Source organism: Panthera onca, chromosome B1 (genome assembly GCF_046562875.1).
Source record: "Panthera onca isolate mPanOnc1 chromosome B1, mPanOnc1 haplotype 2, whole genome shotgun sequence".
NCBI lineage: Eukaryota > Metazoa > Chordata > Mammalia > Carnivora > Felidae > Panthera > Panthera onca.
This window is the reverse complement of record NC_138342.1, coordinates 87,143,572-87,156,486: the sequence shown is the minus strand read 5'-3', so window position 1 is coordinate 87,156,486 and position 12,915 is coordinate 87,143,572. Positions and strand designations below refer to the sequence as shown.

Here is a 12,915-nt window from a genome sequence, read left to right as displayed (position 1 = left end):
TGAATATATATGCACATGTTTATTTTTCATATGTGAATCTGTAATTGCATGGATATGTTTGGATCTAACTTATCTTGTTAAAAATGACTACATTTATATAAGTATGCATACTTATATAAAATTTATTCTTAGTTGGCATCAGGCAGCAAGCTTAGCATCTGGTATAAACGTCTAAGTTTTCATTTACTGCTTGTGTGTGTGTGTGTGTGTGTGTGTAAAGCATGAATATTAGAATGAATATGTTGTTTTTTATGAGTTCATATAGTTCCTTTAACAGTGATTAAATTAATGTAATGAGCATATATAATTATATTTATCATTCAAAAGTTAATTTTGGAAAGTAGGAAAGGAGTTTTTCTTATCAACCAAATCAAATGATGGAGATTCCTGTATGCATAGTGAGCTGGAGAGAAGAAAACATTACACCATGAGGAGTAAGGATTAAAATATTAATAAGTACTAGTTATGTGGGAATAATAGACTTCCTTATTTGCATTTTTAAAGAATACTTCACAAGTTAAATACTTTTGTATACAAACTTGTACTTTGGGTACAAACTTGCATTAGAATCAGTTTGGGGCACCTGTCTGGTAGAGCACGGGACTCTTAATCTCAGGGTCGTGAGTTTGAGCCTCACATTGAGAGTAGAGTTTATTTTAAAAAATAATCAGGGTGCCTGGATGGCTTAGTTGGTTAAGCCTCCAACTCTTGATTTTAGGGCATGATCTCTTGGTTCGTGAGATCGAGCCCCACTTTGGACTCTGTGTTGACAACGCGGAGCCTGCACAGGATTTTCTGTCTCCCTCTTTCTCTGACCCTCCCCTGCTCACTCTCTATCTCTCTCTCTTTCAAAATAAATAAACATTTAAAAAATAAAAATAATAACTAAAGAATCATTAGTTTGTTCTTACATATTCATCTTCAAATTTATTGTGTTGACTGCAGGGACAAGTTTTTCAAAACTCTTTCTAGTACAAATAGTGAAAAGTGGCTTTGCTTTCCAAAATGGTTATTCTTTTCATTTACATTTCAGTGGACATCTTAATTAATACACTCGTATTTTTAGATGACATTAACACAATAGGACTGTGTCAACCAAATAAGTGAAATGTGAGACAGTAAATCAAAGCTAGTTTCAATTATTAAGGAGTACTTACAGTAGAATTTTTCATGTATACTCTGAAACATGAAGTTCAAGTGCTATTAACACTGTCTTAAGATGTGTTTACAAGAAGTGCGTGTGTGTGTGTGTGTGCGTTCTGTACCTACTCAATAATTTGGTAACATTCAACATGTCAATTTATATACTTAATTATCCTAGCAGCTACCTTATATTCTACACAGGCTTGTTGGACTGGTCTAAGGAATAGTACCAGCTCTCTTTCATTAGCCCCTATAGGAAAATTTACTCTTAGCTTGTTGTTTCTTATGTACTTTCAATATGTTCTCATGTGATTCTGTTTTTTAAAGAAGAGTATAGTATAATGAATTACTGTAATGTTAATATATGGAAGAAAATTCAATCCTATACCGTTTTTCTGACAAAAAAAAAAAAATCCCACAGTGACTTTAACCTTTTTGTTAAAAGAATTGCTCATACTTTTGGTGCTAACTTATTACTCCTTTGAAAAACGATAGTATTTTTATGGTATAAAAGTTATGCTCCATTGAGTATCATTGGCTAGTGTAAGTTTGTTTCATACATATGACCTTAATTTGTTGAAAATGCAGACTTTAAAATAGTGGTACATAGTTGTTAAATGATAGAAGTAACATCGATGTAATATTTGTTGTTGTCCTGTTATAAAAGAAATTCCCCAGAATAAAGAAACTACTTCACTGAATTCTCTAAGCAGCAACCTTACATAGAGGTGCATAGGTACACAGCAGATACAGACTTTCTGGCTGGACTTCCTGCTATTGATTAACAGCTTCAACCTTCCCATTTATTCTGATGGTTATCCATGTTCTAGGCTGTGTTTCTGGTATTTTTTAGACTAATGTGTTTTAATCATTATATTCAGTAAATTATCATTAATTTCAATATTCTAATTTTTGTAATGTTCTAAGATTGAGCATTTCTTTTTTATTAAATGTTGAAATATACAAGTCATTATGTTGTGTATTGCTGACTAAAAATATTGCTGAAGTGTAAAGGAGAAAAATCTAATTTTATATTGGCATAGAAAAAAAGCTTAACTTGTTTTCTTGCTCTTTTTTTATAGAGAACACCTGTTCCCAGCGCTGAAGCATTCCGATGGTTCTTTTAAAGCAGTAGTATATCTTATTTTCAAGGCATTTGGAAGTGAAGGGCAAACTAATGTCTTGTTTTAAGAAACTGCTTAGTCCACCACTGAAGAAAATATCCAGATATTATTTTCATTTTATGTATAGGGGTTTCTTCAAAACAAAACAAAACAAAGGAAAAGAAAAAAGACATATAAAAATAATCTGGGAGTTTGGGGAATTGGCCAGTCTATTTACTTTCAATACACTGATTCTTTCTTTGATGTAATTTAGCTATACTAGTGAAGTTGTTGTCTATTTTGAAAGTGGCTGTAAAAAAATAAGTTTGGGTAAACCCCTGCTGTAAAATCATGTATCTTTGCAAAGTACATATCTATACTTCATTTTCAAATATATGTGTTTCGGTACTGTAAACTGTACAGATAGCAGCTTGTATTTTGTGTGTTTAGACACAAGGAGACAATCATGTCTGAGCATCTATGGAGATTAACAGTTTGTACACAACAGTATGGTTCTGCGAGTTAAATCTGGAGCAATAAATTTTAGCTTTAACTATTTTTTGCCAGTTGTTTCTAGAAGCAGCAACAGCAGTGGCATGTTTTGCCATGCATCTTTCCGTAGAGACTTGATGCCAAGTTTTGCAAGACTAAAAGATGATGATGCATCCAGCAATGACCTTCAGTTGTATTGTTATAAGAGGGGGAAGATGTTATGAAAGTTTCAATTAATCTTTTGAGCACTATATTAGAGTAGTGGTTATGCACTTGCATTGCTTACAAACGAGCTGTACAGAAGGGTATACCTCCCAAATACTTAGTGTAGTTGACTTGTCTTGGGTTGCACTGTAAGGCGGAGTACTCACAGTAGTTGGAACATGCAGCATCAGTTGTATAACTTTTTTTTTAAATCAGTGTTTTCTAGGATACAGAGAAAAGTATCATATCTTAGGGGAGAAATTCATGATTGATTTTTTTTCTCAGCCCAGCATGGGGTATATGTATTTTTTGTTTGTTTAAATTTTGCTCTCTCTCTCTCTCTCTCTCTCTCTTTTTCTTTTGGTAGGAAAAAGAAACTTTTGATAAAATGTATCCAAATGTTTTAATTCCATGTATGAAGTGAAATGGGTAGTTTGTTTTAAAACTTGACTACGTAAAGACCTCCTGCATTGAGACATGGCTAGGTATATTTTTAAGTTAAAAAAATTAAACACATTTATAGAAGTGAGGCTTTTAAATCTCTTTTTATCTCCTTTTCTCATAGCCTCCCATTTGGACCACTGGCCTTCCCCTAGGCCCTCAGTGGAATGTTCCATTGCTCCTATTCCCGTTTTTTGTCACTTGATGCTTTCATTCCTGAGAAGGCAGGGCCACATTCTGTGGAGTTCCATAAATGCAAACAGCCCCAAACACAAAGAAGCTAATGTTTCATAGGATCTGTGCTACCTTTTCACGTAGGATTCGGTTTTCTTAAGGCAGTCAAGGTTCCTAAGTCTGTCCCAGGAGGACAGATACGTTACTTGTGATGACATGATACCTAGGGAGTTTATTTCATTTCTGTTTGTTGCCAGATTATAAAGTCTATTCTCATCTTTAGGAATAAAATAGAGTTTAGTGAAAACACATGGAGGATCGAAGTTGCCATGTTACTGTAACTTTTGTTCTTTATCCACTAGCCAGCTACTTCAGCCTATAACATCCACTAGCCTGCTGAAAAATGTTAGCAAGATGGATCACACAGAGGAAAATAACCTGAGAAGAGAAAGGGTGATGAAAAGGACTGTAAAGTTTTAGAAAGACTAGCAGATTAATAATTTTAAGAGGCTAGTTGTAGTTGTGAATGGGAAATAATATCACAGGAGATTTTAAAAAACACAGAAGGAGCACTTCCTCATCAGAGCATGGGTGGGAGGGGTGGAGAAGTCACCTGCAAATGCCAGTGTGAAAAACAAGTGACTAAACCTGCCTAGAATATGAACGCAAGGTCTCCACTTATGGTTGAATGGCCTTTTTAAGGAAATTTTATTATATATTACACCTATCCATGTTTAAAGAAGAAAACTAAATAATCACAAGCTAAAATGTGCTTAAAATGTATGTTAATTTTGAGATAGCTTTCTGCTTGATGTATATTCCTTTGAGGGTTTCTAGTTAGAATTTCTGTTTCTGCTGTGGGACCAATGAGAACTATAGGAGTTCTTTCTTGTCCACTTTTATTTGATTTTACTTACTTTTAAACCAATTTGCTAATTAATTACAAGTAAGTGAAAACTTACTTCCACACTTGAATGGTAAGTTTGCCTTGCTATTTGGAAAACGACGATTATTACTATAGGATTGAAGCAAACGTCCGTTCGGGCTGTATCAGGCATACAATAACGGATAAAGATCGCACAGCAATGTACTGAGAGTCTAAAATACATGCTAGTATTGCATGTCTCGATGTGTTTTTGTTTGTTTTCTTAAAGAACTAATGAATCTGTATATTGTAAAATGTGGTGTTTTACATGTCAAATCAATTTTTTAATGAAAAAATGTTGATTATGGAAATGGAGAAGTGCAGCTTTTCTTTAATTCTCTTACATGTTTTTGTTCTCGATATTGTTCTTTTACGTCACCCATTTTTTTATGATTTTGGTAAAACTCTATTTATATAATGTAGGGTGCATAAACGTTCTCGTTGGTGATGTCGAAGAAAGATGTTACTCTTCCAGCCTCCCTCTGGTTCTCTTCCCTGTAAGTCCATATACTGAGAACTTGTAAAGGATGTCATTATAACCCTAAGGGAACTATTTAAAGGTTTACATTTTTCATGATTCTAAAATACCCAATGACATGTAACTTTTGAAAATTCCTTGCTGTATGCTTCATATTCAGTACCAAGAAAATTCAGAACATGGCAATCAGAATATAGATCATGGCGGACTATACAACTTAAAAATTACATATCAGATAAGTCCAATTAAAATTTTGTAAGAGAGATCTACATACACAGATGTCTTACCTTCCCTACGAAGTAAGGAGATAAGAAGACGCACATACCGTAAGCATTTGGGGAGAGCTGGAAAATACGTAGGATGTTGGTACATAGTACAGTGAAGTGTTTTCCTTGTCAGCTGTCACTTGGCACCCTAAACATCCCAAGAGCATCATCATGCAAACTTCCCTCTTTCCAGGCCTTCAGACCAAAGTGGCTTTCTGATGGATTTTGCCTGTCTGTTCCCAAGTGGAGGCATAGTTACAAATCAGAAATGTGTCCATCTTTAGGAGAGAAAACAGTGATAGTCTTCCTCCAGTGTAAGAGTATTTAAGAGCATCTCGTGGTTGCTTAATCCCCAGTAGCCAACTTCCTTCTATACACATTCACAGGGAACAAGACATGGTGGGCTTCCTATAAATTCCTATTAAGCAATCACTACAGAAAGGAATATCCCCTTCCTTTCATTTAGAACCCCTGGCATGTAAGTTGTACAATTAATACTAAAGCTTACAAAGTCTTTAGGCCGATAGTATCTGTAATCAAATAATGAACAAGGGAAAGCAGTTAAATGAACACACTATTCAGGGTCAAATATGTTCAGCAAAAAGCCGTGGTGGGTCTTTGATCATGGTTAGATTCACAGTGATATCAAACAGTTGGTTCTCATGTAACAGCTAAATGTTTCACATTTTGTTTTTATTAAATTTGGCAGTTTCACACTGAGATCTGTATTCCTAGTGAATAAAAGACAGCTACTATGTTCAGAGGGATTCCATTTTCACAATGGCAAGGAAGTCTGAGATTTCAGGAACGTGGGCCACAAAATGTACTCCTTTCAGTGTTCCCCTCTTCTGAACTGTGCAGTCATCTATTAAATTTTCTAATAGATATTTGTGTAAGGTGTATGTATGCTTGTGCAATTATAAAAAAAAAGCAGTTTTGGAAAACAGTGTATTTATTAAAGAAAATTACTTATGGGGCATGTACAAAACTGTAAAAAAAAAAAAGCTACAAAAAAAAAAAAAACACATTCGATTTGCCCAGTAAAGTTGTTTTTGTGAAATTTCTGTGTTGTTGAATAAAGGACTTTAGTATTCAAAATATCTCTATTTTTCCATGAACAAATTTTTATTTGTGGGAATTTAAGTCATGGACATGTGATCCTGATAATCTAATTTTGTTTATGATAAAACAAGTGTATAATTCTACACTTGCCCTTATGTCAGCAGAATGAATACTGTATATAAATCTTTCATAAAATACGGCAGTTTTGTTCATTTTGTTTTTCCTCATAGATTTTTGTCTTTCTCAGAGAGTTAAAGAAAAGGAAAAAGAAGAACATGGTTCTTTTCACATTTCTAGAGGATATTTTTTGTTGTTGTTGAAAGCTTTAAAAGGTCACCTAAATAGAGGAAGAAATGAATGTATCCAAACTTTTCTCCTTCCTTCTCCATCCTAAGTGTGCCAGGAGAAAGCATCCCATGAATCCCTTGTGCCATGAATGGAAAGTCCTGGTGGTAACACTTGAAAGCATTAAAGTTCATGAAGAAATGTGCAACACTGGAATTCTATCTTCAACCATTCCCAGCAATACTCTGAGATTAAATTTTTTATTGTCGTACTTTTTAAAAAATTTTTTATGGAATATGATGGTCTGCCCACGCTGCTTATTGTTTTGGTGGTGAATGTGCTTAACCCCTACTTACCTCACTGTTTCTCAGAACAAAGCTCTAATTTTTTTGATGCCTCATAAACTACAAGAAATGTAGAACACAATTTTATATCTTGGAAATCCTTAATATGATGGCAAACACCGAACTTCAAACAATTGAAAGAGTCCATGTCCACAGAAAATAATACCACATTAGAAGATGTTTGTCGATTTTATAAATTTCAGGGTGTGTTCTTTTAGTATAATACCGCAAATGTAAAATACCTTGGCCCTGGCAACAGAATTAGATCGCACAGTGTGCGAAAGAAGAATTAGGTAACTTGAATTACGAGAGTTTCTGGATACTCAGCAATATTTTCAGGTGAGTTGTTGTGCTTGTTTATTACATTTTGGAGTAAGCAACAATAGGGCAAAAATATAAAACTGGGTTTTCATAGAAAATACTTTCCTTACTTGAAATCTTCAAGTAAGGTTTATTTGTAGTGATAAGAGAATAATGCTCCAAAATAGTTTGAATTAACCATGAAGGGAGAGGGGAGGAGTTCTATACCTTATTTAGACGTTGAGCCAGATAACAGTTTCATATGGTTTCTGCAAAATCATGTATTTTTTAAAGAGTGTTTATTGGTAAAAGTTATCTTTATTTGCATGTTTTATGCAGAAGCTATTCTCCATTTTATTTCTACTCTTGTCTTTATTCTGTCTCTTTTTAATGGTGAAAATTGTTATTTAAGGTAAACAGGCTGAACACAAATTTGTTTTATCTGCATGCCCTACATAAGTAGAGTAGTTATGAAAAAAATGTATTCTTATTTGGCAATTTTATTTCTAATCTTCTAGTATCTTGGCTTAAGATCTGTCTTTGTGTCCTTTGCAATTCACATATTTTGGCCAATTTTTAAAGCAATATTTCTTATTTTTAATGTACTTATATAAAATTAAATGTCAACCAAATTATCTTTAGTCTAAGTCAATGCTTTGTTTATCATATGTTACTTAAGACAAAAATCATTCTGGTACCAGGTGTTATAATTTCACAAGTTGGAAGCAGTGTAGAGATCTCTTTCCAAGAACAGTACTTTTAAAAGCTATTCTTATCCTGTATAAATCCTGCATGTAAAGCATTTTTAATATAAGACTGAATTACATGACTTGTCCAGTATTTAGACGGTAGGAGAATCTGACTGCCTGGTTTGAATTATGACCTTCTGCTTATGACTTTTCTGAAAAGTGATCTTCTATCTAAATTATATGGCTTCAGGAAACCTGCACAATTTGGAAGGGAAGTTAGAAAAGAACACAGTTAAATGATACTTTTTTTACTTTTGGTACCATCATAAGACAGGTAGCTGAAAATTCGTATTCATTGTATCCTTCAAGAACTTTTCTCATGTTTGCATGAATGGCCTTATGATTTTGTTTATAACTTTTATTGGTACATGTTTATAATTTGTAATTTTATTTATTAATGTTGAATTAATATGTGTGTGTGGGTGGATATGGAAAGATCAATCTGTGTGTGCATATGTGTGTGTGGTTTTTTCAGGCAGCAGAGTTGAAGTAGTTAAGGATCAGTGTAGGTCTCATTAAACATGTTTTATGGCTAAGAGTGTCAGTGTTGTGCCATTGCAATTGAATTTGATGACTCAGCATCTTAAAATACTTAATCTGTTCTCTGGGAATCAGAAAGTGTGGGGAACCTACCTGGAATCTTTTGGTCTTAAGTGCTTTTACTTCAGTTCACTATGTCCTACTTTCAGTTATTTAAGGGACTGTACTCAAAATTATGTATACAATTTGTTCCCCAAATACATTACTTCCCTTTATATAATTTTTACATTTTAGGTATATTTATATACTATTCGGTTATTTATCTGTATGTATATTTGAGTGTCAAGTGCACATCCAACCACTAATAGATGACTTAATCCATAGCTTATATATTTTGACCATATGGAAAAAGCCTGCATTCCCCCCCAAATTCGTGATATCTACCGAGCAGCAATAAGAAGAACGTTGTGAATATTGTGTGTGTGTGTGTGTGTGTGTGTGTGTGTGTGTTGGCAAACCAGCAATTGATTTAATTCCTCATTATTCAACAAGTTTTATTGTGTATCTTCAATGTGCCAGCTACTGGGAATATCAAGATGAATAAAACATGATTCCTGACACATTTACCATCACCATGGAACTCAATCAAATGGTTGAAATAAATACACAAATAAATAAAAACAGTGGAAAGTGTTGTGAATGGAGCAGGCATCATGTGAAGGAGTGGCAAGAAGAGATAGGGTGAAGCTCTTGAATTTCACATTCTTCACGGTTGAAAGAAGAGGGCAAGGCTTGAGCACTCCTGGGATATCAAACCTGAGAGTAAAGTAGTGAGCCAAAGAGATGGGAATTGCAGGAAAGAAAAAGACAAAGTTCAAAAGACCTGAGAGATACTACCTTCCTAGTCTAAGTTGCAATAATTTCTCATGGGGATTGCAGGAATACCTTGAAGATATCGTGGGTTTAGTTCCAGACCACCATAAAGCAAATATTGCAATACAGCGAGCCAAACTAATTTGGTGTCTCAGTGCATTTAAAAGATGTTTATACTGTACTGTGGTCTATTAAGTGTGTGACAGCATTCCTTCTTTAAAAAAAAAAAACAATGTTCATTCCTTAATTAAAAAATACTTTATTGCTAAAGTATGCTAATCATCATCTGAGATTTCAGAGAGTTGTAATCTTTTTGCTGGCCGGAGGGTCTTGCCTTGATGTTGGTGCCTGCTAACTGATCAGGGTGGTGATTGCCAAGGGTTGGGGTGGCTGTGGCAATTTCTTACGTTAAGACAACAAAGAAGTTTGCCAAGTGATTGATTCTCCTTTTATGAATGATGATGTTTGAAACATTGTAACTACAGTAGACCTCTTTCAAAATTGGAAACAGTTCTTTCAAACCCACTTGCTGCTTTATCAGCTAAGTTTATGTAATATTCTAAATCCTTTGTTGTCATTTCAACAATCTTCACAGCATTTTCACCAGGAATGGATTTTATCTCAAGAAACCACTTTCTTTGCTCATCCATAAAAAGCAACTCTTCATCCATTTGTACCGTGAGATTGCAGCAGTTCAGTCCCATCTTCAGACTCTACTTCTAATATCAATTCTCTTGCTATTTCTGTCATATCTGCAGTTATTTCCTCTGCTGAAGTTTTGAACCCCTCAAAGTCTTCTATGGGGGTTAGAATCAACTTCTTCCAAACTCCCATTCATATTAATATCTAACTTCTTCCCATAAATCCCAGATGTTCTTAATGGCATCCAGAATGGCATTCCAGAGATTTTCAATTTGCTTTGCCCAGTTCCACCAAAGGAATCACTATCTGTGGCAGCTATGCCCTTATAAACTGTATTTCTTCAATAAAAAGACTTGAAAGTTGAAATTACTCCTTGATAGCTTGTCTGTGGAATGAATGTTGTGTTAACAGGCATGAAAACAACACGAATCTCATTGTACATCTCTGTCAGAGCCCTTGGGTGACCAGGTGCATTGTCAATAAGCAGTACTATTTTGAAAGGAAACTTTTTTTTTTTTCCCCTAACCGTAGGCTTAAAATACCTTATGTTGTAAACAGATATGTTGTCATCCAGGCTTTGTTGTTTCACTTATAGAGCACAGATGGAGTAGATTTAGCATAATTTTTAAGGGGCCAAGGATTTGGGAGATGGTAAATGAGCACTGGCTTTAATGGGTAGTCACCAGCTGCATTAGCCCCTAATAGGAGAGTTAGTCTGTCCTTTGAAACTTTGAAGCCAGGTATTGACTTCTCTCTAGCTACTGAAGTCCTAGATGGTATCTTCTTCCAGTAAAAGACTGTTTCATCTACCTTGAAAATCTGTTGTGTAGCGTAACCACCTTCATTCACAATGTTCTCTACATCTTCTGGAGCACTTGCTGCGGCTTCCACATCAGCACTTGCTGCTTCACCTTGCATTTTGATGTTACGGAGATGGCTTCTTTCCTTGGACCTCATGAACCAATCTCTGATAGCTTCTGACTTCTCTTCTGCAGCTACCTCACTTCTCTCAGCCTTTGTAGAATTGAAGAGAGTGAGACCCTTGCTCTGGATTAGGTTTAGGCTTAAGAGAATGCTGTAGCTAGTTTGATCTTCTATCCAGACCACTCAAACGTTTTTCCATATCAACAATAAGCCTGATTCACTTTCTTATCATTCATGTGTTCACTGTAACAGCATCTTTAATTTTCTTCGAGAGCATTTCCTTTTCCTTCACTAATTTATTTGGTTCTTTGGTGCAAGAGTCCTAGCTTTCAGCCTACCTCAGCTTTAGGGCAGGCCTTTCTCACTAAGCTTAATCATTTTTAGTTTTTTTTTATTTAAAGTGAGAGATGTGTGACTCTTCCTTTCAGTTGAACACTCAGAGGCCATAGTAGGGTTATTGATTGGTGTAATTTTTTTTAAATTTTTTTTTCAACGTTTTTTATTTATTTTTGGGACAGAGAGAGACAGAGCATGAACGGGGGAGGGGTAGAGAGAGAGGGAGACACAGAATCGGAAACAGGCTCCAGGCTCCGAGCCATCAGCCCAGAGCCTGACGCAGGGCTCGAACTCACGGACCGCGAGATCGTGACCTGGCTGAAGTCGGACGCTTAACCGACTGCGCCACCCAGGCGCCCCTGATTGGTGTAATTTTAATATTGTTGTGTCCCAGGGACTAGGGGAGCCCAAGGAGAGGTAGAGAGATGGGTAAATGGAGCAGTCAAAACACACTCAACATGCATCTGTTTAGTTCACTGTCTTATATGGGTGTGGCCTGTGGTACCCAAAACAATTACAATAGTAACATCAAAGATCACTGATCGTCATAACAAATTAATAATAATGAATTTGAAATATCCTGAAAATCACCAAAATATGACACAGAAACATGAAGTGGGCAAATGCTTTTGGAAAAATGGCACCAAGAGTCTTGCTTTGATGCAGTGTTGCCATAAAACTTCAATTTGTAAAACAACAACAGTAACCCCCCCCTCAAAAAAAAAAAAAAATCGGTCAAGCGCAGTAAATCAAGTGCAGGAAAATGAGGTATGCCTGTACTTCAGTAGCTACCACAACATTCTCCTTCATTCTTGCCTGTCTTCAGTACATTTTCTATGCAGTAGCCTGAGTATGCACACACACACACACGGAGTTCGTGTGATTCTATGCTTATTGTCAGTGGTTTCCCATTGCTCGTAGAATAAACACCTAAATGTCATCTGTGAGGATCTTGTGATCTGGCTCTGCAATCTCATCACGTATCATGTCGTCCTTTTTTCTCTTTCTGTTCCAGCTGCTTCAACTTTTTTCTAATCCTTACACTTACGGGGATTACACTTACACTTCTCTTCCCACCTCAGGACATTTTGTTAACATTGTTTTTAATGTTTTCCATCTTCTTTCCCACTTTCTTCCTCTGGATAATGGCTCTTCATTCTTCAGAACTTCACGAAAGCTTTACTCTTTAAAAGGAAGTTCTCTCTAACTTTTGTGACTCTGTCAAATTCACCTGTTACAGGCCCTTAAAGTATCCTGTATCTCTTCACAGGAATTATTTATGAATTAATTCATCCAATAAATAGATATTATACATTTACTATGTGCCCTTCACTCATTCAAGCAACTACAATATATGCATAAGCAAATAAGACAAAAAAAAACCCTCTCCTCTATAGAACTTACTTATATTCTAGCGCAAAGAAAGAGGTCAAAACAAAGAAGTAAACAAATATCAATGCCACAAGGTAATATGTACCATGGGTACAAATAAGGAGTGGGAATGAGAGTAGGAATGTGTGAGAGGACGAGTTGGAATTTTAAATGGATAGTCACAGAAAGTCGAACTGAGAAGGCAACATTTGAGGTAAGACTTGAAGGAGGCAAGTAAATAAATACCCCATATGGATATCTTAGAAACAGCCAACCCAGCAAAGAGAATGGGAAGTACAAAGACCTTGTAGCAAGAGTGGGAC

General features: G+C 35.5%; 1 protein-coding gene across 4 annotated transcripts in view; it reads left to right on the top strand.

The window, feature by feature from the left end:
• CXXC4 (CXXC finger protein 4) overlaps nucleotides 1-9,487 on the top strand; it is a 49,022-nt gene extending 39,535 nt beyond the window's left edge. For 3 of the 4 annotated variants that reach the window (XM_060654514.3, XM_060654513.3, XM_060654512.3), the window contains one exon: nucleotides 2,226-9,487. In XM_060654514.3, coding sequence (XP_060510497.3) covers nucleotides 2,226-2,270 — 45 coding nt within the window. In that variant the 3' untranslated portion in view covers nucleotides 2,271-9,487. The remainder of the gene's footprint in view (nucleotides 1-2,225) is intronic. The other variant, XR_009616249.3, reaches the window with a different exon arrangement.
• The last annotated feature ends 3,428 nt before the right edge of the window (nucleotides 9,488-12,915 follow it).